The 26,513-nt window shown below is 41.7% G+C and overlaps 1 protein-coding gene across 1 annotated transcript in view; it reads left to right on the top strand.

Annotated features, from left to right (window-relative positions):
• Positions 1-26,513, top strand: part of LOC112255050 (vesicle-associated membrane protein-associated protein B) — a 38,756-nt gene that overhangs the window by 4,484 nt on the left and 7,759 nt on the right. The window contains exons 2-4 of the mRNA XM_042324826.1: positions 8,107-8,259; positions 20,601-20,704; positions 25,634-25,714. Coding sequence (XP_042180760.1) covers positions 8,107-8,259; positions 20,601-20,704; positions 25,634-25,714 — 338 coding nt within the window. The remainder of the gene's footprint in view (positions 1-8,106; positions 8,260-20,600; positions 20,705-25,633; positions 25,715-26,513) is intronic.

The following is a 26,513-nucleotide window of genomic DNA, read 5'->3' as shown; positions in this document are numbered from 1 at the left end:
TTGACAGCTCTTTGGTCTTGGCCATAGTGGTGTTTGGAGTGTGACTGTTCGAGGTTGTGGACAGGTGTCTTTTATGCTGATAACACATTTAAACAGGTGCCATTAATACAGGTAACAAGTGGAGGACAGAGGAGCCTCTTAAAGAAGAAGTTACAGGTCTGTGAGAGCCAGAAATCTTGCTTGTTTGTAGGTGACCAAATACTTATTTTCCACCATAATTTGCAAATAAATTCATTAAAAATCCTACAATGTGATTTTCTGGATTTTTTTTTTGGTAGTGATGGAACCTAGGCTTATGAGTGTCTTAACAATGTGGCCGAAAATGTAGGCCGTTTCCCAAAACACCAAGGCACGCAGAGAACGTTGGCTAAGTGCGTCAGCAAGACTAAGGCGCTGAATGTGGACCACAGGAAACGGAGGGCCAAGCACCCCCCCATTCACATCGACGGGCTGTAGTGGAGCGGATCGAGAGCTTCAAGTGTCTCAGTGTCCACATCACTAAGGATCTATCATGGTCCACACACACCAACACGGTTGTGAAGAGGACACCACAATGTTAATTTCCCCCTCGGGAGGCTGAAAAGATTTGGCATGGGCCCTCAGATCCTCAAAAAGTTATACAGGTGCACTATTGATAGCATCTTGACTAGCTGAGGGTAGTGCATAACTAGCTGAGCGTAGGACATACCAGGCGGTGTCAGAGGAAGGCCCTAAAAAGTGCTGGAGACTTCAGCCACCCAAGTCATAGAGGGTGGCACCAAGTGTGGAACTAACAGGACCCGGAACAGCTTCTACCCCCAAGCCATAAATAAGACTGCTAAATTGTTAGTCCGGGTAGCTGTTTGGTTAACTTTTTAACCACCTACATTGACAATTTTTGTACTAACTTTTTAAACTCGTCACAAACGTTGCTGCTACTGTTTATCACCTGTCCTGTTGCCTAGTTACTTCATCCCTAGATGCATGTACGTACAGTGCCTTTAGAAAGTATTCATAACATTTTGTTGTGTTAGAGCCTGAATTCAAAATGTAGGGTGTTAACCCATACAATTATTTAATTCAATGTTAATAAATTAAATAAAAAGTCCAAACCCTATGTCTTTACCATAAATGGTTCACAATACTATTCACTCAGATCATTTAGCATGATTAAAGTGAATAGAATTTCGTTATGGCCACAGTAAAGTGGTTGCTGCTCAATAGAATTATCACTGCTCCACGGGCAGAATGGCGCTAGCTTTGAATGTCAACTGACAAGCTAGCTAGTGGCTGCAGGTTGCTGTGTGAGAACATGGGGTTTTTCTAAATGAATAAATCTGCAGAATACAAAACAAAATTGGGTCTATATATTTATTAATTTACAAAGCTAACAGACTGAGTTTCAATGTATATCTTCCCCAAAGACAATCTGTTTGAGTCTTTCCCTTTATAATGCCATGGAAACACACCCTCAACGTTGATTGACTGGGGTTAGAGGAATAGAAAGCCACAGATTTGCTGATTAATAATCACGAGGCCATCAAGTTGATTTTGATTCGTCCAAACTGTGGAAACAGCTCCAAGTGTTACCATCTCCCAACGGCGAAAAATGGAAGATACAACCAAGAGTTGGGCTGTTTAAACTAGCAACGGTCACAATAAACTAACGCTCTTATTTAATCAACGCTGTTAAGTACAAGTATATTAAGGTTATACTATTGTAGAGAATCTAATGATTAGTTGACTCTGATGTATAATGGCGTAGGGCAAATAAGTACATTTATACACTACTGACAACTGATCATTTAGTAGCATCCTCTTGAATTGACCCTTTTTTTTCACTACATTCTAGAGCAGTGAGTGAATGCCCTTCAAAATGGCACCCCCTCTTTTTTTTTTCTCAGCCATCTACACACAATACCCCATAATCACATTTTTGCACATTTATTGAAAAATGAACGACAGAAGTATTTACACCTGAGTCGATACTTTGTAGAAGCACCTTTTGGAGGCGATTACAGCTTTGAGTCACCTTGGGTATGTCTGTATCAGCTTTGCACATATGGATTTGGGCATATTTTTTCTTTTTCATTCTTGCTTGCACAATGTTTCAAGCTCTGTTAAGTTCGATGGGAGCGGCAGTGAATAGCAATCTTCAAGTCTTTCCACAGATTGCCAATGGGATTTAAGTCCGGGCTTTGGCTTGGCCTCATACCCATGCACATCGATTCAGTACTGGTACCCAGGGTATATACCAAAGTCATTGTTACTCATTGTGTATTTATTATTACTTTTAATAATACATGTTATTACTTTTCTATTATTTCTCTATTTTCTCTCTCTGCATTATTGGGAAGGTAAGTTAGCATTTCACTCTTAGTCTACACCTGTTGTTTATGAAGCATGAGACTAATAATATTTTATTTGATCAAATTTGATTTCATACTGATATAATACACCATTAAAATCTTACCTTAACATTAGAATTAGGCATACTCCACAATACTGACAATTGATCAGCTCCTAGGGAGATATTACCACCTATGGCTGCAAATATTTAGCTGGCTTATTATGCTTACCCAATAGTAATGCACTAAATGACAGATTGGGCATGTCATTGTGCACATGTTGTTACACATCATGAAATACAGTATTCAGACCCCTTGATTTTTCCACATTTTGTTACATTACAGCCTTATTCTAAAATTGATTAAATTACTTTTTTTTGCCTCAATCAACACACAATACCCCATAATGACAAAGCGAAAACAGATTTTTATACATTTTTGCAAATGTATTAAAAAATAAAATGAATTGAGCTCAGGTGCATCCTGTTTCCATTGACCATCCCTGAGATGTTTCTACAACTTGATTGAAGTCCACTTGTGGTAAATTCAATTGATTGGACATGATTTGGAAAGGCACACACCTGACTATATAAGGTCCCACAGGTGACAGTGCATGTCAGATCAAAAACCAAGCCATGAGGTCAAAGGAATTATCCGTAGAGCTCCAAGACAGGATTGTGTTGAGGCACAGATCTGAGGAAGTGTACCAAAACATTTCTGCAGCATTGAAGGTCCCCAAGAACACAGTGGCCTCCATCATTCTGAAATGAAAGAAGTTTGGAACCACAAAGACTCTTCCGAGAGCTGGCCGCCCCGCCAAACTGAACAATCGGAGAAAGGCCTTGGTCAGAGAGGTGACCAAGAACCCGATGGTCATTCTGACTGAGCTCCAGAGTTCCTCTGTTTACAAAAAACTGTTTTTGCTTTATCATTATGGGGTATTGTGTGTAGAATGATGAGGGGGGGAAAAAACATTTTAATACATTTTAGAATAAGGCTGTAATGTAACAATGTGGAGAAGGTCAAGGGGTCTGAATATGCAAACATTGCAGTATTGGCGAAATAGATTTCAATTGATTAAACATTAAATTGATTTCATTATGATTGAAATATATGGGCCCATGTAGCCTATATCTTTTAATGCAGTCATCTCAGTTTTATTTTATTAAAGCATATGTTTATCCTTCACGTATTTGTAACAATTGCAAAAACTTTGGCAACTTTGTATTTGTAGTCAACTTCATTCTGAAGAAGTCACAGAGACGATAAGATCTTCATTTTACATTTAGCTGAGATCTTTTATGAAAAAAGTGATGCGGAAGGGCAAACAAGCATCTAACAACGCACTTAGCTGTTCTATGAGTGGTCTGAGGCAGTTGGTAAATAACGAGCGCTTTCAAGTGCAACTTCAGTAACAATGGTTTTTGGGAAACCGCTTGGAGATTTAACGATGCTTCTAATGATGAACTTAGCCTTAAAGATGCTTTTGGGAAACCAGGCCATGGTTGGTTGCAGGGACTTGAGGCTAGTAGTGTTCCTTCCATTCCCCTGGTGCCTCATGTCTTCTTGTTCTTCAAGGACAGCCATTAGCCTACCTTGACTAGACAATTAGAGATTATTAGAAGCAAATTGAAGGTAATTGGAGCCCTCAGTGATTCAAGGTATTCCACACAGTTTTGACCAAATGAAATAAACCTGTAAAAATATAGGCCTACGGCCCTCCCGAGTGGCGCTGCAGTCTAAGCACGCAGTGCTTGAGGCGTCACTACAGACCCGGGATCGATCCCAGGCTGTGTCACAGCCGGCCGTGACCGGGAGATCCATGAGGTGGCACACAATTGGTCCAGCATCGTCCGGGTTAGGGGAGGGTTTGGCTGGCCAGGATGTCCCATTGTGCTCAAGCGACACCTTGTGGTGGGTCTGGGCGTCTGCAGTACAGTACAGTCTGCAGTACAGTATTTCCTCTGACACATTGGTGCAGCTGGCTTCCAGGTTATGCGAGCAGTGTGTCAAGAAGCAGTGCGGCTAGGCGGGGTCCTGTTTCAGAGGACGCTCTCAACCTTCTGTACGGGAGTTGCAGCGATGGGACAAGACTGCAACTACCAATTTGGGAATCACGAAATTGGGGAGAAAAAGGGTTTAAAGTAAAATATATATTTATACATTTCAAAAAATTATACAAATATATTTGCACCACACCTGGTTGGTTGACCCTCACAGCCAGCTACGTCCTTCCCAATTCTCCTCCCCCAACCAGTAGTTTCCTATTTCCTCCAAACCCTGCTTTCCTTTAGATAGGTCTACTAGGCCCAGGCTGTTGTATACGTTTAGGCTTCTTTTCTTATTGATAGGCCTAATAGGTTAAAAATACCAAATTATTGACCCTGTGGCACTGAAGTCATTTATTTCCAGTTCCTCTAGAACAGGGTTTCTTAAACTTGGTCCTTGGGACCCCAAGTGGTGCACGTTTTGGTTTTTGCACTAGTACTACACAGCAGATTCAAACAATAAATGAATCATCAAGCTTTGATCATTTGAATCAGCTGTGTAGTGTTTGGGCAAAAAACAAAAGGTTCACCCCTTGGGGTCACTGAGGACCGAGTTTGGGAAACGCTGCTCTAAGAAGGTCTATGCTTTCTCCTCTTAGATGTTTTGTGAGCTGAACCTAGTAGGCTAAACTATACATTTAATCTAGGCTGTCAGTTTAAAGGCCACTTTTTTATAGTTCTGTAGAACGACAGTAATACTGGTAGCCAATCCTTTCTTGGAAGTGAAAGAAAACCTGTCCTCATATTAAGCCCACTCTGGTGGTTTAAAATGAAAAATGTTTAACAAAGACTTGATTCACTACAACCGAGCAATTAATGTAACTGCACCTGGATATAGGGCCCAACGATATACGCTTTCATCTCATCTTCTAAATGGCATGTTATTATTATATTATTATATTTCTAAATTAGCCATGGCCTTAATTGCATCAGCTGCTCTACTTATTCAAAATGAGTAATAACAGCTAGTTTTCAGTTTTCCCCTGACCACTCCCAATTTGCTATTTGCTGAGAAGCTATTTGTTTCTTTTTTTTTGACCATTTGAATTAAAAACAATCACAGTAAGGTACTCAATTGTTACCCAGAAATGATTTGATATTGAGATAGCAATGGACCTTTTAATAAAACCCTTTTTTTTTACCTTTATTTAACTAGGCGAGTCAGTTAAGAACAAATTCTTATTTTCAATGACGGCCTAGGAACAGTGGGTTAACTGCCTGTTCAGGGGCAGAACGACAGATTTGTACCTTGTCAGCTCGGGGGGTTTGAACTTGCAACCTTCCGGTTACTAGTCCAACGCTCTAACCACTGGAACTCGCAAAAAAAAAAAAAAAAAAAAAACCTGTCATCTTCATATGTGTTGTAGTGTAGTCTGTTGTTACATCATTTGAGGTGTTTGAGGTGTTTGAGCCACCCTGTATTCAGGAGAATGCTGTGTCTCAACCGATGGCTGGCACAACACAAACACCTAAGATGATATGAAAGAGTCTAAGCTACAGTACAACATTTGTGAAAATGAGAAAAATCTGAGTTTACGCGTTTTTAGATCATTAAAGGTTAAAAAATGAAATTTGTTATTATTCTTTTTTCAAGAAATCACAGAATAGTTTGACAACCCTGTTTGTAAGCTATAAAATGATATCAAATTCAACCGTTTGTCTCTTTCAGTGATGATGACATGGTGGGGTAGGCAAAATGGGTCAACTTTGAGAACCTCCTGAGTGTTTTGGCATTCATGTCCAAAAAGTCCCTTTCTAACCACTTCTACCATGGGAAAAACATGTATGGAAGGTTTCATTCACATCAAAAAGGGTGCAGTCAAAGGGATTTAAATCAGATGGAACGACCCCAGACTGAGGTTAGTAGAGGCAACTGTATTTTGGTTCAGGCTATAACCAAGTCTGGGGTTCTATTTTGGTGTTGGCATCTGACCTAATGTGTCAACGTCCATACACCTCAAACGCATGTTGATGAAGCCTTGCTCCCGCTGATAATTTGACGGAATCAATTAGGCCTACTGCCCTTTCAGTGAATAGGCCTACACGTCTGTATGTGGGTCATTAACTAATACAGTTCATAGATGTCCCCACTCAAAAGCATAGCTCAAAAGTAGGCCTCCTAAACCTTGGATTAGTATTCAGACTTGTTGTCCTTAGGATGTGTTCCTCTATGTCACGTAATGTGCATCGCCTTAAGCCTGATTTTTGTATTGTAACTTCCCTCTCTTTCTTCAAACCATTTCCTCATTCTGAAATGGCGATCCGGCACATGACAGACCTCCGCACATGCCTTTTGATGTGCTGATTCAGTAACATTCATTTGATTAGCTCACCATGTTTTCTCTACGGTTTGCACAGCTTTCACATGCATTAGTCTGTCTGCTTGTGGCAATTTTGTACACTCTCTTTCTGTCAGCGTTACCGACCATCAATCCCAGTGTTATGGAATGTGATAGCCTTGTGATTGGAACCCCAGGGGATATAGAATGTGATAGCCTTGTGATTGGAACCCCAGGTGATATAGAATGTGATAGCCTTGTGATTGGAACCCCCAGGGGGTATGGAATGTGATAGCCTTGTGATTGGAACCACAGGGGATATAGAATGTGATAGCCTTGTGATTGGAACCCCAGGTGATATAGAATGTGATAGCCTTGTGATTGGAACCCCAGGGGGTATGGAATGTGATAGCCTTGTGTTGTGATTGGAACCCCAGGGGGTATGGAATGTGATAGCCTTGTGATTGGAACCGCAGGAGGTATTGAATGTGATAGCCTTGTGATTGGAACCCCAGGGGGTATGGAATGTGATAGCCTTGTGATTGGAACCCCAGGGGGTATGGAATGTGATAGCCTTGTGATTGGAACCCCAGGGGGTATGGAATGTGATAGCCTTGTGATTGGAACCCCAGGTGATATAGAATGTGATAGCCTTGTGATTGGAACCCCAGGTGATATAGAATGTGATAGCCTTGTGATTGGAACCCCAGGGGGTCTGGAATGTGATAGCCTTGTGTTGTGATTGGAACCCCAGGGGGTATGGAATGTGATAGCCTTGTGATTGGAACCGCAGGAGGTATTGAATGTGATAGCCTTGTGATTGGAACCACAGGGGGTATTGAATGTGATAGTCTGGTGATTGGAACCCCAGGTGTCTGTAACCTGCCTGGCGGTCTTCAGCATAGGTTTTAAAAGTAGACTAACGGATTTGTCGCTAAGCCCGTCATTGTCTCTCATTGTCTCAAAGCAAGTAGTTGTGAATCATGACCCCTTTGGGCAAATCCAGATTTGTATTGTGTTGTTGTTATTTTCTTTAATCAGGAAGTTGCCCAACTTTGTACAATGATGTCATTATTGAATCTACCTTTTTAAAGGGCCAATCGGCAATTGAAACAATAACAAAGTTCATCCCTTCCACTGGTAAACAGCTTATATTTTGGGTTCTGATGACAGTGTATCTATGCTCATGAGGCATTAATTACTATGTTATTTTCTTCAAGAATCAATGGGTACATCATTAATTTAAGTCCAAACATTTATGTAGTAACTGCAGATTGTCCCTTTTAGGCCCACCTCTGTAAAGCCTGTTGTCTGTGAAGTCGCCTATTGTCGGTCTAAATCCCAGTATATATTTAGGTTTGATTAACAAAAAAAAGAATAATAATAAAAAAAGATGGAGGCTCCAGCTTCTCTAACCCTTTTCCTTTTTGGGACCTTGTTCTCCCTCTACAGGTCCCTTCTCGGATGTGGTCAACACCACCCTAAAGCTCGCCAACCCTACAGACAGGAATGTGTGCTTCAAAGTCAAGACGACGGCCCCGCGCCGTTACTGCGTCCGGCCGAACAGCGGCGTCCTCGATGCCGGCACCTCAATCAACGTCTCAGGTAGGCCTAAGTATCATATTGTGTATCTCGTCGCAAAATTCCAGAAACTTTCCCAACGTTCCCAGGTTTTTCAGAAATCCTTGTTGAAGGAATTGAGTGTGGATTGCAGTCTCTCCTTCTCCATAGACTGTTTTCAATGTAAGGAAACAAATATGCACCTTAGAGACTGCTGCCCCATGAGCACTGGTCACTTTAATAATGTTTACAATGTATTTGGAAACTATTCATTCCCCTTTTTCCACATTTTGTTACGTTACAGCCTTATTCTAAAATGTATTAAATAAAACATTTTCCTCAATCTACACACCTTACCCCATAATGACAAAGTGAAAATAGGTTTTGCAAATGTATTTTTAAAAAATTAAACCGATACCTTATTTATATAAGTACCCTTTGCTATGAGACTTGAAATGTAGCTGTTTCCATTTATCATCCTTGAGATGTTTCTACAATTTGATTGGACTCTACCTGTGGTAAATTCAATTGATTGGACATGATTTGAAAAGGCACACACTTGTCTATATAAGGTCCCACAGTTGAAAGTGCATGTCAGAGCAAAAACCATGAGGTCGAAGGAATTGTCCGTAGAGCTCCAAGACAGGATTGTGTTGAGGCACGGATCTGGGTAAGGTTAACAAAACATTTCAGCAGCATTGAAGGTCCCGACGAACACAGTGGCCTTCATCATTCTTAAATGGAAGAAGTTTGGATCCACCAAGACTCTTCCTAAAGCTCCCCGCCCAGTAAAACTGAGCAATTGGGGAAGAAGGGCCTTGACCAAGAACCCGATGGTCACTCTGACAGCTCCAGCGTTCCTCTGTGGAGAGAACCTTCCAGGAGGACAACCACCTCTGCAGCACTCCATCAATCGGGCCTTAATGGTAGAGTGGCCAGACGGAAGCCACTGCTCAGTAAAACACACATGACAGCCCGCTGCCAAAAGGCACCTAAAGGACTGACCATGAGAAACAGGATTCTTTGGTCTGATGAAACCAAGATTGAACTCTTTGGCCTGAATGCCAAGCGTCACATCTGGAAGAAACATGGCACCGTCCCTACAGTGAAGCAGGGTGGTAGCAGCATCATGCTGTGGGAATGTTTTTCAGTGGCAGGGACTGGGAGACTAGTCAGGATCAAGGGAAAGATGAACGGAGCAAAGTACAGAGAGATCCTTGTTGAAAACCTGCTCCAGAGCCCTCAAGACATCAGACTGGGGTGAAGGTTCACCTTCCAATAGGACACAGTCAAGACAATGCAGGAGTGGCTTCGGGACAAGTCTCTGAATGTCCTTGAGTGGCCCAGCCAGAGCCCAGACTTGAACCCAATCAAACATCTCTGGAGAGACCTGAAAATAGCTATGCAGCAACGCTCCCCATCCAACCTGACCGAGCTTGAGAAGATCTGCAGAGGAGAATGGGAGAAATTCCCCAAATACAGGCATGCCAAGCTTGTAGTGTCATACCCAAGAAGACATGAGGCTATAATCGCTGCTTCAACAAAGTACTGAGTAACATGCTGACCAGACCAGACACGTCGCGTGCGAGAGCGTCGCAAAATAAATATAGAAATCCATGTAATTCAATTATTGCACCCACACTGCTCACGCGCGCCAACAAGCGTCTGCGTTGCCACGGGCTAAAATAGAACTCCTTTGTATTTCTGACGCAGATCGCGCTGCAAGTCCTGCTTCTCCCATCTCCTCATTGGTTTATAGAAGCAGGTACCCACGTGCCATCTCCTCATTGGTTATACCAATGTTGGTGACTGAAAGATGAAATGTTTTGCCGGTTGTCATGGTAATACTATGAAAGTGTAGATGCCAATCACCATATAAGTTCAAAGATGAAAAAGCCTGGAAGAGGAGAGATGACTTGAAACGATTCGGTTGGCCATTTTATGCATGGATTAATTGTCAGTGTAGAGGACCTTGTGCATTTCAGGTAAAATAACAACTCAATGTTTATATCTCAGGACAAATTAGCTGGCCACAGCAAGATAGCTAAATAGGACAAATTAGCTAGAAAGTGAAAGCGAATTAGCTAAATTGCCATACATGTTTAATGCTTTTCGACCTGTCCCCAAATTAATGTCATTGGTTCAGAGTTTGTTTTGATATTTTAACCTGCGTGTCGTGATCGCGTTTGGTGTAGGGGGACAAAATAAATGCATGCACGATAGCACACGATGGCGCACGTGTGCAGCCAGTTTGGGTTCCATGTAAAGGGTCTGAATACTTATGTAAATGTGATATTCCACTTTATTTTTAATTTTTTTTGGAAAACATTTTTAAAAAATTGTTTTTGCTTTGTTATGTGTAGATTGGTGAGGGGAAGAAAATATTTAGTCAATTTTAGAATAAGGCTGTAATGTAACAAAATGTGGAAAAAGTCCAGGAGTCTGAATACTTTCCGAATGAACTGTTCTTACCGTTTTACACACTTCATATGTATATACTGTACAGTCATGGCCAAATGTTTTGAGAATGACACAAATATTAATTTTCAAAGTCTGCTGCCTCAGTTTGTATGATGGCAATTTGAATATACTCCAGAATGTTATGAAGAGTGATCAGATTAATTGCAATTCATTGCAAAATCCCTCTTTGCCATGCAAATGGCAAAATGAGTCCCCAAAAAACATTTCCATTGCATTTCAGCCCTGCCACAAAAGGACCAGCTGACATCATGTCAGTGATTCTCTCGTTAACACAGGTGTGAGTGTTGACGAGGACAAGGCTGGAGATCACTCTGTCATGCTGATTGAGTTGGAATAACAGACTGTAAGCTTCAAAAGCAGGATGGTGCTTGGAATCATTGTTCTTCCTCTGTCAATCATGGTTACCTGCAAGGAAACACGTGCCGTCATCATTGCTTTGCACAAAAAGGGCTTCACAGGCAAGGATATTGCTGCCAGTAATATTGCACCTAAATCAACCATTCATCGGATTATCAAGAACTTCAAGGAGAGCGGTTCAATTGTTGTGAAGAAGGCTTCAGGGTGCCCAAGAAAGTCCAGCAAGCGCAAGGACCATCTCCTAAAGTTGATTCAGCTGCGGGATCGGGGAGCCACCAGTACAGAGCTTGCTCAGGAATGGCAGCAGGCAGGTGTGAGTGCATCTGCATGCACAGTGAGGAGAAGACTTTTGGAGGATGGCCTGGTGTCAAGAAGGGCAGCAAAGAAGCCGCTTCTCTCCAGGAAAAACATCAGGGACAGACTGATATTCTGCAAAAGGTACAGGAATTGGACTGCTGAGGACTGGGGTAAAGTCATTTTCTCTGATGAATTCCCTTTCTGATTGTTTGGGACATCCGGAAAAAAGCTTGTCCGGAGAAGACAAGGTGAGCGCTACCATCAGTCCTGTGTCATGCCAACAGTAAAGCATCCTAAGACCATTCATGTGTGGGGTTGCTTCTCAACCAAGGGAGTGGGCTCACTCACCTTTTCCAGCATGATGGAGCACCTTGCCATAAGATAAAAAATGATAACTAAGTGGCTCAGGGAACAAAACATCAATATTTTGGGTCCATGGCCAGGAAACTCCCCAGACCTTAATCCCATTGAGAACTTGTGGTCAATCCTCAAGAGGCGGGTGGACAAACAAAAACCCACAAATTCTGACAAACTACAAGCATTGATTATGCAAGAATGGGCTACCATCAGTCAGGATGTGGCCCAGAAGTTAATTGACAGCATGCCAAGGCGGATTGCAGAGGTCCTGAAAAAGAAGGGTTAACACTGCAAATATTGACTCTTTGCATCAACTTCATGCAATTGTCAATAAAAATCCCTTGACACTTATGAAATGCTTGTAATTGTACTTCAGTATTCCATAGTAACATCTGACAAAAGTATCTAAATACACTGAGGCAGCAGACTTTGTGAAAATTAATATTTGTGTCATTCTCAAAACCTTTGGCCACGACTGTATTCTAGTCCCGCATAATCCTATATAACTACTGCTGTACAAACCTTTTCTAGTCATATACTGTCTATACTCACCATCATATACACTGAACAAAAATATAAACGCAACCTGTAAAGTGTTTGTCCCATTTTCATGAGCTGAAATAAATGATCCCAGAAATGTTCCATACACACAAAAAACCTATTTCTCTCAGATGTTGTGCACAAATTTGATTACATCCTGGTTAGTGAGCAGTTCTCCTTTGCCAAGATAATCCTTCCACCTGACAGGTGTGGCATATCAATAAGCTGATTAAACAGCATAATCATTACAGAGGTGCACCTTGTGCTGGGGACAATAAATGGCCACTAAAATATACGGTATTGTCACACAACACAATACCACAGATGTCTCAAGTTTTGAAGAAGTGTGCAATTGGCATACTGACTGCAATAATGTCCACCAGAGCTGTTGCCAGATAATTTAATATTAATTTCTCTACCAAAAGCCACCTCCGATGTCATTTTAGAGAATTTGGCAGTACGTCCAACCGGCCTCACAACCGCAGACCACATCTGGGCGAGCGGTTTGCTGATGTCAATGTTGTAAACATGGTGGGGTTATGGTATGTGCAGGCATAAGCTACAGATAACGAGCACAATTGCATTTTATTTATGGCAATTTGAATGCACAAAGATTCCTTGCTGAGATCCTGAGGCCCAATGTCGTTACATTCATTATATTTTTGTTCAGTATGCAGTACACGTCAAAAGTTTGGAAACACCTACTCATTCAAGAGTTTATATTTATTGATACTATTTTCTACATTGTAGTCTAATAGTGAAGACATCAAAACTATGAAATAACACATATGGAATCATGTAGTAACCAAAATAGTTTTAAACAAATCAAAATAGATTTTAGATTCTTCAAAGTAGCCACCCTTGCGCTGATGACATCTTTGAACACTCTTGGCATTCTCTCAACCAGCTTCACCTGGAAGGCTTTTCCAACAGTCTTGACAGAGTAATTCCCACATATGCTGAGCACTTGTTGGCTGCTTTTCCTTCACTCTGCGGTCCAACTCATCCCAAACCATCTCAATTGGGTTGAGGTCGGGTGATTGTGGAGGTCAGGTCATCTGATGTAGCACTTCTTCACTCTCCTTCTTGGTCAAATAGCCATTACACAGCCTGGAGATTGTTGTCTGGAGATTGTTGAAAAACAAATGAAAGTCCCACTTAGCGCAAACCAGATGGGATGGCGTATCGCTGCAGAATGCTGTGGTAGCCATTCTGGTTATGTGTGCCTTGAATTCTAAATAAATCACAGACAGTTTCACCAGCAAGGCACCATCACACCTCCTCCATGCTTCACGGTGGGAACTACACATGCAGAGATCATCCGTTCACCTACTCTGTGTCTCACAAAGACACAGCGGTTGGAACCAAAAATCTAAAAATTTGGACTCATCAGACCAAAGAACAGATTTCCACCGGTCTAATGTACATTGCTTGGGCCAAGAAACACGAGCAATATCTTTTTTACATTTTTATTTATTTCACTTTTATTTAACCAGGTAGGTCAGTTGAGAAGAATTTCTCATTTACAACTGCACCTGGCCAAGATGAAGCAAAGCAGTGGGACACAAACAACACAGTTACACATGGGATAAACAAACATACAGTCAATAACACAATAGCAAAATCTATATACAGTGTGTGCAAATGTAGTAAGATCAGGGAGGTAAGGCAATAAATAGGCCATAGTGGCAAAATATTTACAGTTTAGCAATTAAACACTGGTCTGATAGATGTGCAGAAGATGAATGTGCAAGTAGAGATACTGGGGTGCAAAGAAATAAATAACAATATGGGGATGAGATAGTTGGGTGTGCTATTTACAGATGGGCTGTGTACAGGTGCAATGATTGGTAAGCTGCTCTGACAGCTGATGCTAAAATTTAGTGAGGGGGCGATATAAGACTCCAGCTTTAGTGGTTTTTGCAATTTGTTCCAGTCATCGGCAGCAGAGAACTGGAAGGAAAGGCAGCCAAAGGAGGAGTTGGCTCTGTGGATGACCTGTGACATATACCTGCTGGAGCGTGTGCTACGGGTGGGTGCTGCTATGGTGACCAGTGAGCTGAGATAAGGCGGAGCTTTACCTAGCAAAGATTTATAGATGACCTGGAGCCAGTGGGTTTGGCGACGAACATGAAGTGAGGGCCAGCCAACGAGAGCATACAGGTCGCAGTGGTGAGTAGGAAATGGGGCTTTGGTGACAAAACGGATGGCACTGGGATAGACTACATCCAATTTGCTGAGTAGAGTGTTGGAGGCTATTTTGTTAATGACATCGCCGAAGTCAAGGATCGGTAGGATAGTCAGTTTTACAGGGGTATGTTTGACAGCATGGGTGAATGATGCTTTGTTGCGAAATAGGAAGCCGAGAATTAATTTTGGATTGGAGATGCTTAATGTGAGTCTGGAAGGAGAGTTTACAGTCTAGCCAGACACTTAGGTATTTGTAGTTGCCCACATATTCTAAGTAAGAACCGTCCAGAGTAGTGATGCCAGTCATTTGTGAGATACCAAGGCTGTTGAGTCTGCTGATAAGAATGCGGTGATTGACAGAGTCGAAAGCCTTGGCCAGGTTGATGAAGACGGCTGCAGAGTATTGTCTTTTATCGATGGTAGTTATGGTATCGTTTAGGACCTTGAGCGTGGCTGAGCTCGGAAACTAGATTGCATAGCGGAGAAGGTACGGTGGGATTCAAAATGGTCAGGGATCTGTTTGTTAACTTGGCTTTCGAAGACTTTAGAAAGGCAGGGTAGGATAGATATAGGTCTGTAACAGTTTGCGTCTGGAGTGTCTCCCCTATTGATGAGAGGGATGACCGCGGCAGCTTTCCAATCTTTAGGGATCTCAGACGATACGAAAGAGAGTTTGAACAGGCTAGTAATTGGGGTTGCAACAATTGTGGCGGATAATTTTAGAAAGAGAGGGTCCAGATTGTCTAGCCCAACTGATTTGTAGGGGTCCAGATTTTGCAGCTCTTTCAGAACATCAGCTATCTGGATTTGGGTGAAGGAGAAATGGGGGAAGCTTGGGCAAGTTGCTGTGGGGGGTGCAGAGCTGTTGACCGGGTAGGGGTAGCCAGGTAGAGAGCATGGCCATCCATAGAAAAATGCTTATTAAAATTCTTGATTATCGTAGCTGTATCAATGGTGGCAGTGTTTCCTAGCCTCAGTGCAGTGGGCAGCTGGGAGGAGGTGCTCTTATTCTCCATGGACTTTAGTGTCCTAGAACCTTTTGGAGTTTGTGCTACAGGATGGTGTCCTTTAGCAAGGGATTGGGAAAGGGGGATACTTAGTAGTGGTTTCTTTGTGGCAATTCGACCATGAAGGCCTGAATCACACAGTCTCCTGAACAGTTGATGTTGAGATGTGTCTGTTACTTGAACTCTTTGAAGCATTTATTTGGGCTGCAATTTCTGATGCTGGTAACTCTAATGAACTAATCCTCTACAGCAGAGGTAACTCTGGGGGTCCTCCTTTCCTGTGGCGGTCCTCATGAGAGCCACTTTATCATAGCGCTTGATGGTTTTTGTGGCTGCACTTGAAGAAACCTTCAAAGTTCTTGACAGTTTTCAGACTGACTGACCTTCATGTCTTAAAGTAATGAAGGACTGTCATTTCTTTGCTTATTTGAGCTGTTCTTGCCATAATATGGACTTGGTCTTTTACCAAATAGGGCCATCTTCTGTATACCACCCCTACCTTGTCACAACACAACTGATTGTCTCAAATGCATTAAGAAGGAAAGAAATTCCGCAAATTCACTTTTAACAAGGCACACATGTTAATTGAAATGCATACCAGGTGACTACCTCATGAGGCTGGTTGAGAGAATGCAAAGAGTGTGTAAAGCTGTCATCAAAGCAAATGGTGGCTACTTTGAAGAATCTCAAATATAAATATATTTTGATTTGTTTAACACTTTTTTGTTTACTACATGATTCCATATGTGTTATTTGATGTCTTCACTATTATTCTACAATGTAGAAAATAGTAAAAATACAGAAAAACCCTTGAATGAGTAGGTGTGTCCAAACTTTTCACTGGTACTGTGTAACTTTAACCCTTTTCAACAGAAGTCTGTCTAAGTAATGGAACTTCCTTACAGAATTGCATGCAAGTTATTTAAACAATTGGGTTTGAATGTTGTTATAAGTGTGCTGGCGCATTCAAACAATGTTAAAATGAAAGGTACTTGCCATTTTAACCATTGTCCATGTAACAGACCATTTACATTTTTGGGGCAAGTGACCACGACCTTTGGGAAAGTAAAACATTAACTGGACTTGTCTGATGGGCAAGTGCCTTTAAGAGCTTAATGGCAACCCCTGCGGTAATATACTCTTCACCACACTATACTCTTCACCACACCATATATATTCTCTTCACCACATCAAGCCCACTAATAAACAGCTAGACAGTAGGAGAGCATAGAAAAACGACGGATAGAGAAATCCTTTTATGCAGATTGTGACAGCGAGGCAATATAACCCATTTTCAGTGTGGTCCTCCGGACCACCTCGGTGAAGACCAAAATTGTGACATCCCTGCACCTTTTAGAATCAAATCATTGGAGCAATAATGTGTACAGGAGGTATTTATGTAAAGTAGTATTTTGTCAAATCAGTTGAGAAGTCCAGGCAGTTCTGCAGAATAGTATGAATTCTGTTGGCTTGAGATGGGGTTCTCTCTCTGTCCCCCTTGGACCAACAGCTGTGTTCTCACCCCGGGACTGCTCTTTGAGGGAGACAGGACCTGGCTAGAGTTTCCTGAGTCCACTAACATGGCTATTTGCTGCCACCAGCTCTATTTTCACTGGCTGGATTCAGTTTCAGGCCACACTTCGAGTCACCAAGGGAATCTGTAGTGGGCGACAAAGAACCCCGGGTTCAGACAGCCACAGCCCTTCTCCTCCAACAGAGGCTTTTCTCTCTAATTGTAAACAGATTAGCACAAACGGCAATGTGGAAATTCACTTTGCCTAGACCGAAAGGGAACACTTTGCCAAAGTATATCTAAAATCCCTAATGTGTCATTTGCAGGCTCAGTTGGAGACACACACTGTGCTTTTAAAGCTTAGGTTAACCCCCACAAAACGTTATATGTTAAACGCACACCACAGAGATGCTCAACTTGATTGGTATTGTGCTGCTGTTTTATGATAAAATATTAGTGATTGGGGGATCGATACAGTTACATATTGTAACATGGTTTCAGCACTTTTTATTTCCAACTAATTTTCTGTTTTCTCATGTCTCTCTCTTGCCCCTCTGCAACAGACATATAGTGAGCAATATGTTTGTAACATCAAATTGCAATACAATCGCAGTATCGAATCGCAATACACATAGAATCGTGAGAATTGCAATACATATCGTATCGGCACCTAAGTATCGTGCTAATATCGTATCGTGAGGTCCCTGGCAATTCCCAGCCCTAGAAACTATAGAGCTCTCGAAAGCACCGAGAGGGGCCTTGTGTCAACAAATTGAAGGAGTTTTAAGCCCTCAAGACATTTCAACATTCTATAGAAAAAGCTTAGGCAATTCCTTTCTTTATGGCTGGCCAATGTTTTGCCAACTTTTTCCTCAGGACACATTATTGGTCCACATTATTGGTCCACATTATTGTTGTGAGAGATCCAATCTCCCGATCAAGATGTAGATCAGAATCTAGAGTGATGAAGTTGCTTAATGAATCATCTCACTCCATTTGGATGGGACATTACTTGAAGGAAGAAATATCCACAACTCTAATGCTCACCAGCGGTTCATTGAGATGGTGTGTCTCAAGAAACCACTAAGGAATATTACAGAGTTTTGGATATTTCTTCTTGAACTGCATATGAATTATTGCTATACAGTACAAATGGAAATTCAATCAATTTCTTAACTCTTGAAACCACACAATCCTTAGCTAAGCTAACAATATAATTTCTGCACAATACTTCTTCCACTTAGGGGACCCCTTTTTAGTTTAAGGGCACTTTCAGAGGCAAAGGTGCTATACAGTGGGGCAAAATGTGATTTTCTGGATTTTTTTTTTTTCATTTTGTCTGTCATGGTTGATGTGTACCTATGATGAAAATTACAGGCCTCTCATCTTTTTAAGTGGGAGAACTTGCACAATTGGTGGCTGACTAAATACTTTTTTGCCCCACTGTATATACTAATCTCTGCTGGAATGCTGGAAGTAGCCTATAGGTCTAACCATACAATCCTATCACTATAGCTTTCAGAGTGCTTGGGGCCCTTTTTCTCTGTCAATCACTATAGCTTTCAGAGTGCTTGGGGCCCTTTTTCTCTGTCTATCACTATAGCTTTCAGAGTGCTTGGGGCCCTTTTTCGCTCAGTCTATCACTATAGCTTTCAGTGTGCTTGGGGCCCTTGTTCTCTCAGTCTCTCACTATAGCTTTCAGAGTGCTTGGGGCCCTTGTTCTCTCAGTCTCTCACTATAGCTTTCAGAGTGCTTGGGGCCCTTGTTCTCTCAGTTGTAGCTTGTGGTATTTAGCAGTAGTCATGGCCTCCCTCGGTCTTTCCTTTGTGAATGGATCCACTAGCAGACTTTGAGGTTGATATGGATAATAATTCCATAGTTTAGTCCCCAGGGACCCAATCATTTAAGCACTCCCAACTCTCCCTCTTCTAATAGCTCTATTTAATCAACAACCAGTAAGGAAAAACAAGCAAATAATTTTCTGCTTTACTACAATTAACTTCTCTGAATATTAGGAACGTTATCCCCCATATGAAGGTGTCCATAATATATCACAGGATAAAAAGGAGCTGTCAGGACTGGTTTAGTTATGTCATTCAAAGCGTGTGAGTTTTGAAAAATATTTTTTGACAAATTTGGGACTTATTTTAGGTTATTTAATGACCCTCCAAGAACGTATATGTTTTCCTTCCCTTTGGACCCAGGGTGGATGGCTGCGCAAATTGGGTCTGACTGCAACAGGATGTCAATCTGTTTCAGCCGTCTGTTTTTGGTTTGCAATATTGAACTTGCTTGATTGCCGTAATGGCATACAAGAACACTTGTGAAGTTTTTTGTACTCCGGAGAGAATTGGCATGTGCCATATACGAGAGCCGTCCTAGTTCGCCACATCTGAGAGCGCTAGCACTGGCTTTGAAATGAAGAGGTCATTTGTTTTGAATGAAAGTTAGCCATAGCTCCCCCGAAATCACTCCCACAGTCGGCATTGATGTTAAACGCGCAGCCCCTTTGAGTCCAAACGCGCTCCTCTTAAAACAGTAATGAATATGAGTATGGAGATTACCCATCAATACCCATTTTATTCCCTGCCAGAGCAGTTGAGACGCCAACATATGAAAGTGATCATTGTAAATCATTTGAACAGCTTGAAAATACCTTTTGGTCATTGGAATGACATCAAATAACACTTGATTGGATGATGTGAAGAGATGATGGGTAAAATCATTTTTAGACACACCTGTTTTTTATTAGGGCAATTTGTAATGTTAAAGTGAAAAACATTGAAGCTGTTAGAAAAATTGCCATCAGTGAGGAGTTATGTAGATCCGTCAATGTTTTGCAGTCATGGTAACATGAATATATCACATCCCCAAATGGCACCCCATTCCCTTTATAGTGCACTACTTTTGACCAGAGCCTTTATGCCCTATAAAAGGAATAGGGTACCACATCGTTTATCGTTTGAATACTTAATAAATCTCCTTCAAATCAGAGTACTTCAACTGAAACACAGAATTAGGAGAATGTGCTGACAAAAGCATGCATTTTATTGAAGTTGAAGGTAGTTTCGCGAGTGATTGCTTACTAGCGTTAGCGCAATGAATGGGAGTTTGTGGAAGTCTGATCCCATGGACTACCAGTCATTACGCTAACGCAAGTTAGCAACTTCAATCAAACTGCACGCAGAGACATCCAATTGACAAAATCTCACACCATCCCTACAACGCTCATTGACTTTGAACACATTTTCAACAGTCATATTCTTTTCACCCACCAATGAAGTTGTATGACTGCCCTAATTCTTAATAGAATAATTGATTTATGAGTCAACAAAAAAATAGCTGTAATCTTAACTATAGGATAATGACAGCGAGAGAAGACCAAGTGACAGACAACTTTGCTATTGTCTGGTAAGGGATCATATATAAGCACCACTCCGGTATAGAGACGCTCTGCTGTCCCAAAGCTCATAGACCTAGGGCAAACAATAGCAAAACATTTTGAAATGCAAAACGAAAATCAGGGTTTCTTAATGGACAGGTCCAAGCAGGCCCCTCCTTTTTCAGGTTTCTTCAGTTTTGTGCCTAAGGAACACAATTCTGTATGTATATTTATGTTTCTTTCTGCTGTGCCCTTCTCCCAGTGATGCTGCAGCCTTTCGACTACGACCCCAACGAGAAAAGCAAACACAAGTTCATGGTGCAGTCCATGCTGGCCCCACCCGAAATGACAGACATGGAGGGAGTGGTGAGTGTGTCCTGTCACCGTCCACTCACTCACTCACTCACTCACTCACTCACTCACTCACTCACTCACTCACTCGCATACTATAGAAGAAATTGCACCAATATGGAAATCTGGGCCGTTAATTATAGCATAGATATTTTTACCTGAACACATCTGCTGATATGACTAGTATATTGTACATACCTGACAATTATCTGCCAATACCAAGATGACGAATATATTGTGCTTACCTGACAATTATCTGACAATACCAATATGACTGATATCCCAACGTCTCAAGTTGACCACCATCATTCCTGTTTCCAAGAACTCTTAAGGCTTCATGCCAAAATGACTACCACCCTGCAGCACTCACATCTGTAATCATGAAGTGCTTTGAAAGGCCGGTCATGGCACACATCAACTACATTATCCCAGACACGCTAGACCCACTCCAATTTGCATACTGCCCCAACAGAACCATAGCCAATGCAATCTGAATTGCTCTCCACACTGCCCTCTCCCACCTGGACAAGAGGAATACCTGTGGGAATGCTGTTCCTCGACTACAGCTCAGCGTTCAGCACCATAGTGCCCTCTAAGCTTGTCACCAAGCTCAGGACCCTGGGACGGGCCGGTAGGCAACAACACATCCGTCACGCTGACCCTCAACACGGGGGCCCTCCAGGGGTGGGTGCTTAGCCCCCTCCTGTATTTCCTGTTTACCCACGACTGCGTGGCTAAGCACAACTCCAACACCATCATCAAGTTTGCTGACGACACGACGGTGGTGGGATCACCAACAGCGATGAGACAGCCTACAGGGAGGAGGTCAGAGAACTGGCAGCATGGTGCCAGGACAACAACCTCTCACTCAACGTCAGCAAGACAAAGGCACAGACGTCAATTCAACGTCTATTCCACGTTGGTTCAACATATTTTAATTGAAATGACGTGGGATAAAAACATTGATTCAACCAGTGTGTGCCCAGTGGGGAGCTGATCGTGAACATCAGGAAATAGGGGTGGGTGCACAACCCCATCCACATCAACTGGGCTGCAGTGAAGAGGGTCAAGAGCTTCAAGTTCCTCTGTGTCTACATCACTGAGGACTTATCATGGTTCTCTCACACCGGTACAGTCGTAAAGAAGGCACGTCAACCCCCTTTTTCTCCCTCAGGAGGCTGAAATGATTTGGCACGGACCCTCAGATCCTGCTGCGCCATCGAGAGCATCCTGACTGGTTGTATCACTGTCTGGTATGGCAACTGCACCGCCCTCGACCAGAGGGCCCTATAGAGGGTGGTAGGACGGCCCAGCGCATCACTGGGGGTGAGCCGCCAGCCATCCAGGACATACACGCCAGGCGGTATCTGAGAAAGGCACGAGAAATTGCCAAAGTCTCCAGCCCCCCGACATGGACTGTTCTCCATGCTCCCATCCGGCAGGCGCAACCAGTGCATCAAGGCTCAGACAAATAGACACCAAAATAGACTCCTAAACAGCTTCAATCCCCCGACCATAAGAGTGTTAAATGGCTAACAACTACTGCCACAGACTCTCCACACTGACTCTGTGCCCATCTACCCACTCATACACAGCCTACACTGCTGCTAAAATGATTATTGATTAGATGTATTACTCCATTACGCTGCTGTCCATTGATTGCCATTACCAATTCCATTACCGATAGTATTGATCTATTTATTCTGCTACTGGTCACTAGTACTCCTGTTTACATGTATCACTACCAGTCCAAAGTTTTAAAACACTTACTCATTCAAGGGTTTTTCTTTATTTGTACTATTTTCTACATTGTATAACAATAGTGAAGACATCAAAACTATGAAATTGCACATATGGAATCATGTAGTAACCAAAAAAGTGTTAAACAAATCAGAATATATTTTATATTTCATATTCTTCAAATAGCCACCCTTTGCCTTGATGACAGCTTTGCACACTCTTGGCATTCTCTCAACCAGCTTCATGAGGTAGTCACTTGGAATGCATTTCAATTCAAAGTGAATTTGTGGAATTTGTTTCTTTCTTAATGCATTGGAGCCAATCAGTTGTGTTGTGACAAGGTAGGGGTGGTATACAGAAGATACCCCTATTTGGTAAAAGACCAAGTTCCTATTGTGGCAAGAACAGTTCAAATAAGCAAAGAGAACACTTTTTTAACACTTTTTGGGGTATATTACATGATTCCATATGTGTTATTTCATAGTTTTGATGTCTTCACTATTATCCTACAATGTAGAAAATAGTAAAAAATTAAGAAAAACCCATCAGTAGGTGTCCTAAAACTTCTGACTGCTAGTGTATATTACCACTAGTATTTATATATTCCTTCTACCAGTCACTTTTCAGCCATGTTTACATGTATATCCTTCTACCAGTCACTTTTTATGTGTAAACACATGTGTAAACACACCACACCACTGCATTGATTAAGGTACTGACACTGACCTGTATATACTTGCATTCGCGTGTGTCTTTACCTCACATTGTAGTTTTTTTATATATATATATTTTTTTTTTTTTTTTTTTTTTTTTTTTTATTATTATTATTATTATCACTGCATTGTTGGAAAGAGGTCTCAAGGTAAGAATGTCACTGTACTGTTTTACACCTGTTCTATCCTGTGCACATGGCAAATACACTTTGGAACTTAAAACTTACCTGACATTTATCTGCCGATACAGATATGACTAATATATCATGCATCAATCACCCCTAGCGCGCACACACACATACACACACATGCTTTGCATACCACAAAATCCATAAATCAGTCTAGGCCAAGGGTCACACACCCTGAGGAAGATGATGACAAAGAACCCAGGCTAGGCCCACAGCTTGATTGAGGACCAACAAGCCTTACAAACATTTGTTCCACTGTCACTGCTTTCTGTTTCTCTCTCTCTCTGTCTGTTTCTCTCTCTTTCTGTTTCACTCTCTTTCTGTTTCTCTCTGTCTGTTTCTCTCTTTCTGTTTCTCTCTCTCTGTCTGTTTCTCTCTTTCTGTTTCACTCTCTGTTTCTGTTTCTCTCTGTCTGTTTCTCTCACTTTCTGTTTCTCTCTCTGTCTGTTTCTCTCTTTCTGTTTCTCTCTCTTTCTGTTTCTCTCTCTCTATCTGTTTCTCTCTCTATCTGTTTCTCTCTCTTTCTGTTTCTCTCTTTCTGTTTCTCTCTGTCTGTTTCTCTCTTTCTGTTTCACTCTCTGTTTCTGTTTCTCTCACTTTCTGTTTCTCTCGCTTTCTGTTTCTCTCTCTCTCTCTATCTGTTTCTCTCTCTATCTGTTTCTCTCTCGGTCTGTTTCTCTCTCTTTCTGTTTCACTCTCTGTTTCTGTTTCTCTCACTTTCTGTTTCTCTCTCTCTTTCTGCTTCTCTCTCGGTCTGTTTCACTCTCTGTTTCTGTTTCTCTCACTTTCTGTTTCACTCTCTTTCTGTTTCTCTCTTTCTGTTTCACTCTCTGTTTCTGTTTCTCTCACTTTCTGTTTCTCTCGCTTTCTGTTTCTCTCTCTCTCTCTATCTGTTTCTCTCTCTATCTGTTTCTCTCTCGGTCTGTTTCTCTCTCTTTCTGTTTCACTCTCTGTTTCTGTTTCTCTCACTTTCTGTTTCTCTCTCTCTTTCTGCTTCTCTCTCGGTCTTGTTTGCGTGCGGAATTAGGCCTAAGTGGTCTCTTGTGTGCTTTCCCTGCAGTGACAGGACTCTTGAGAATTTGGTTTGCTATTACAATTGAGACACACACACAGGAACACACACTTGGGATAGGTGAGAAATTGGTTTGGGCGGTATACTGTTTTCTGGGGTATTTTTAAAATACCCACGGGATGATTTTCAATACCTTTACAACTATTTTCAGTTTTTTATTTAATTGTCATATTTATTTAGATTTTTTAAGTAAATATCTGCAGTCAACTTGGGCACTCAGTTATGAAATAAAGCAGATGGCGTTCTTCAATTTCTGTGTTAGATTATTTTTCATTATGAAGCCTTACCAGTAGTTCCCTGAAACAGCTGAGCCATCACGTTGTTTGTTTCCAAGCGCACAACGACGAGAGACCCGAGCCTCGTGAGCAGGGTTGGGGATCAATTCCATTTCAGTTCCTGTCAATTCAGGAAGTAAACCAAATTCCAATTCCAGATTTTCCTCACTGAAAGGCATTGGAATTAAAGTTTGGAATTCATTGTACTTCCTGAATTGACTGGAATTTAAATGGACTTGACCCCACCCTGTTCGTGAGCCACTCTCACTGTTGTGCAGCATGCAATGATCTGGAAACACTTCACAACTAAATAATTTCCAGACAGATATTTTAACTATTAAGTTAACTGTGTCTAAATTGCAGTTGTGCATTTGGTTTGCTAACTTAGTAGCTAGTTATCCAAGTGGTAAGCTTTTCTTGATAACTGCAGAGAATTCCAACCTGGATCAAGATCCTTTCTGTGTCAGATTAGTTTTGTGCAGAAAACTGTGAGTAGCATTTTCTTGTTACATGTGTAAGTTAATGAGCTGGGATGTCTGTCCTGTATAAAATGTTTGCATGTGCTCATTTGCAATTCGCTAACAATCCCCAGTGTAATTCTTATAGGTACGCGTTAGCATTGCTAACCTTTGGATTACAGAGACTCAGTGGGGTCTTTTGCGTTTTTTAAAATAGCAACCTTATGTTCAGTGCCTGTAATTACCGCATACTCCGGGATGACACAAGGACAGTATGAAAGTATGGATACCGCCCAAACTTAGTGAAAAACAAAACACTGCCGAGTCTGAAGCCTCTTGATTGTGACAGAACAGAAAGGTTTGATAAACACTTCACACAAGTGGAGGAGGAAGACAATGGGGGAACAAATCTCACTGCCAGTAAACCACTGTCCAGTTTGCTTTCCCCAGTCTTGGGCTCATAATTGTTGGCTGTGGTCTCTCCCTCTCTCTCTGCAGTGGAAGGAGGCAAAGCCAGAAGAGCTGATGGACTCCAAACTGAGGTGTGTCTTTGAGCTGCCGGCGGAGAACGAGAAAACGGTGGGTTCATAGAGACTTATTACTTCTCTTTTGCAATATTTATATAGTTGCCTCCCAAAAAAATGACAGCCTACTATAAAATACATAATTCAACTACTGAGCTGTATTGTATGCTCAAATAAATGGGGAATTTATATTATTTTCTACTAATACAATTTGTCAGAGAAATTGATTTTGTTAAACGAGTCATATTTTTTTTTTCTCAAAAGGTAGGGGTCAAAATGATTGACACCCCTGTTTTCAATACCTCAACCCTTGCGAGGATAACATCACTGAGCCTTTTTCTGAAATGTTTTATTAGTTGTAGAACATATTGGGAGGGGGATCTTAACCATTCCAAACCCTCTGTGCGTATGAACTGCCCTCCAATACAAAACTACCGGGGTTTGGGACCAACTTTTTTATTTCGTTTTCAGGAGAGGGGTTATTGGTACAGGTGTAAGTCATAATCATTCAGATATGTTCATAATTCACACACACAAAAAAAACACTCAGAGAAATGCATACAAAGATAACCCTAACACATTTTCCCCCTCAGTCTCCTTCCACCCTCCCCACCCCGCCTAGCCGACCTCCCCGACCCGAAGAAAGCATGCCACCCATCCCACCCAGCAACCGAGGTTGCTTGTCAGTCCTCCCTCCCACCCATCCATCTCCTGAGACTCCCCCCATAACATCCAGAGATTCTAATAGTAACTGTATCCACTGGTTAAATGGGAGAGAGAGTGAGAACCAATATTTTGTCAGTAATCATTTTGAAATTGATTTTGTAACTTTGTCCCAGAATCATTTAACTGCA

Source organism: Oncorhynchus tshawytscha, linkage group LG07 (genome assembly GCF_018296145.1).
Source record: "Oncorhynchus tshawytscha isolate Ot180627B linkage group LG07, Otsh_v2.0, whole genome shotgun sequence".
NCBI lineage: Eukaryota > Metazoa > Chordata > Actinopteri > Salmoniformes > Salmonidae > Oncorhynchus > Oncorhynchus tshawytscha.
Note: the sequence above shows the minus strand (reverse complement) of the source record. Positions and strands in the feature narration are given on the sequence as shown.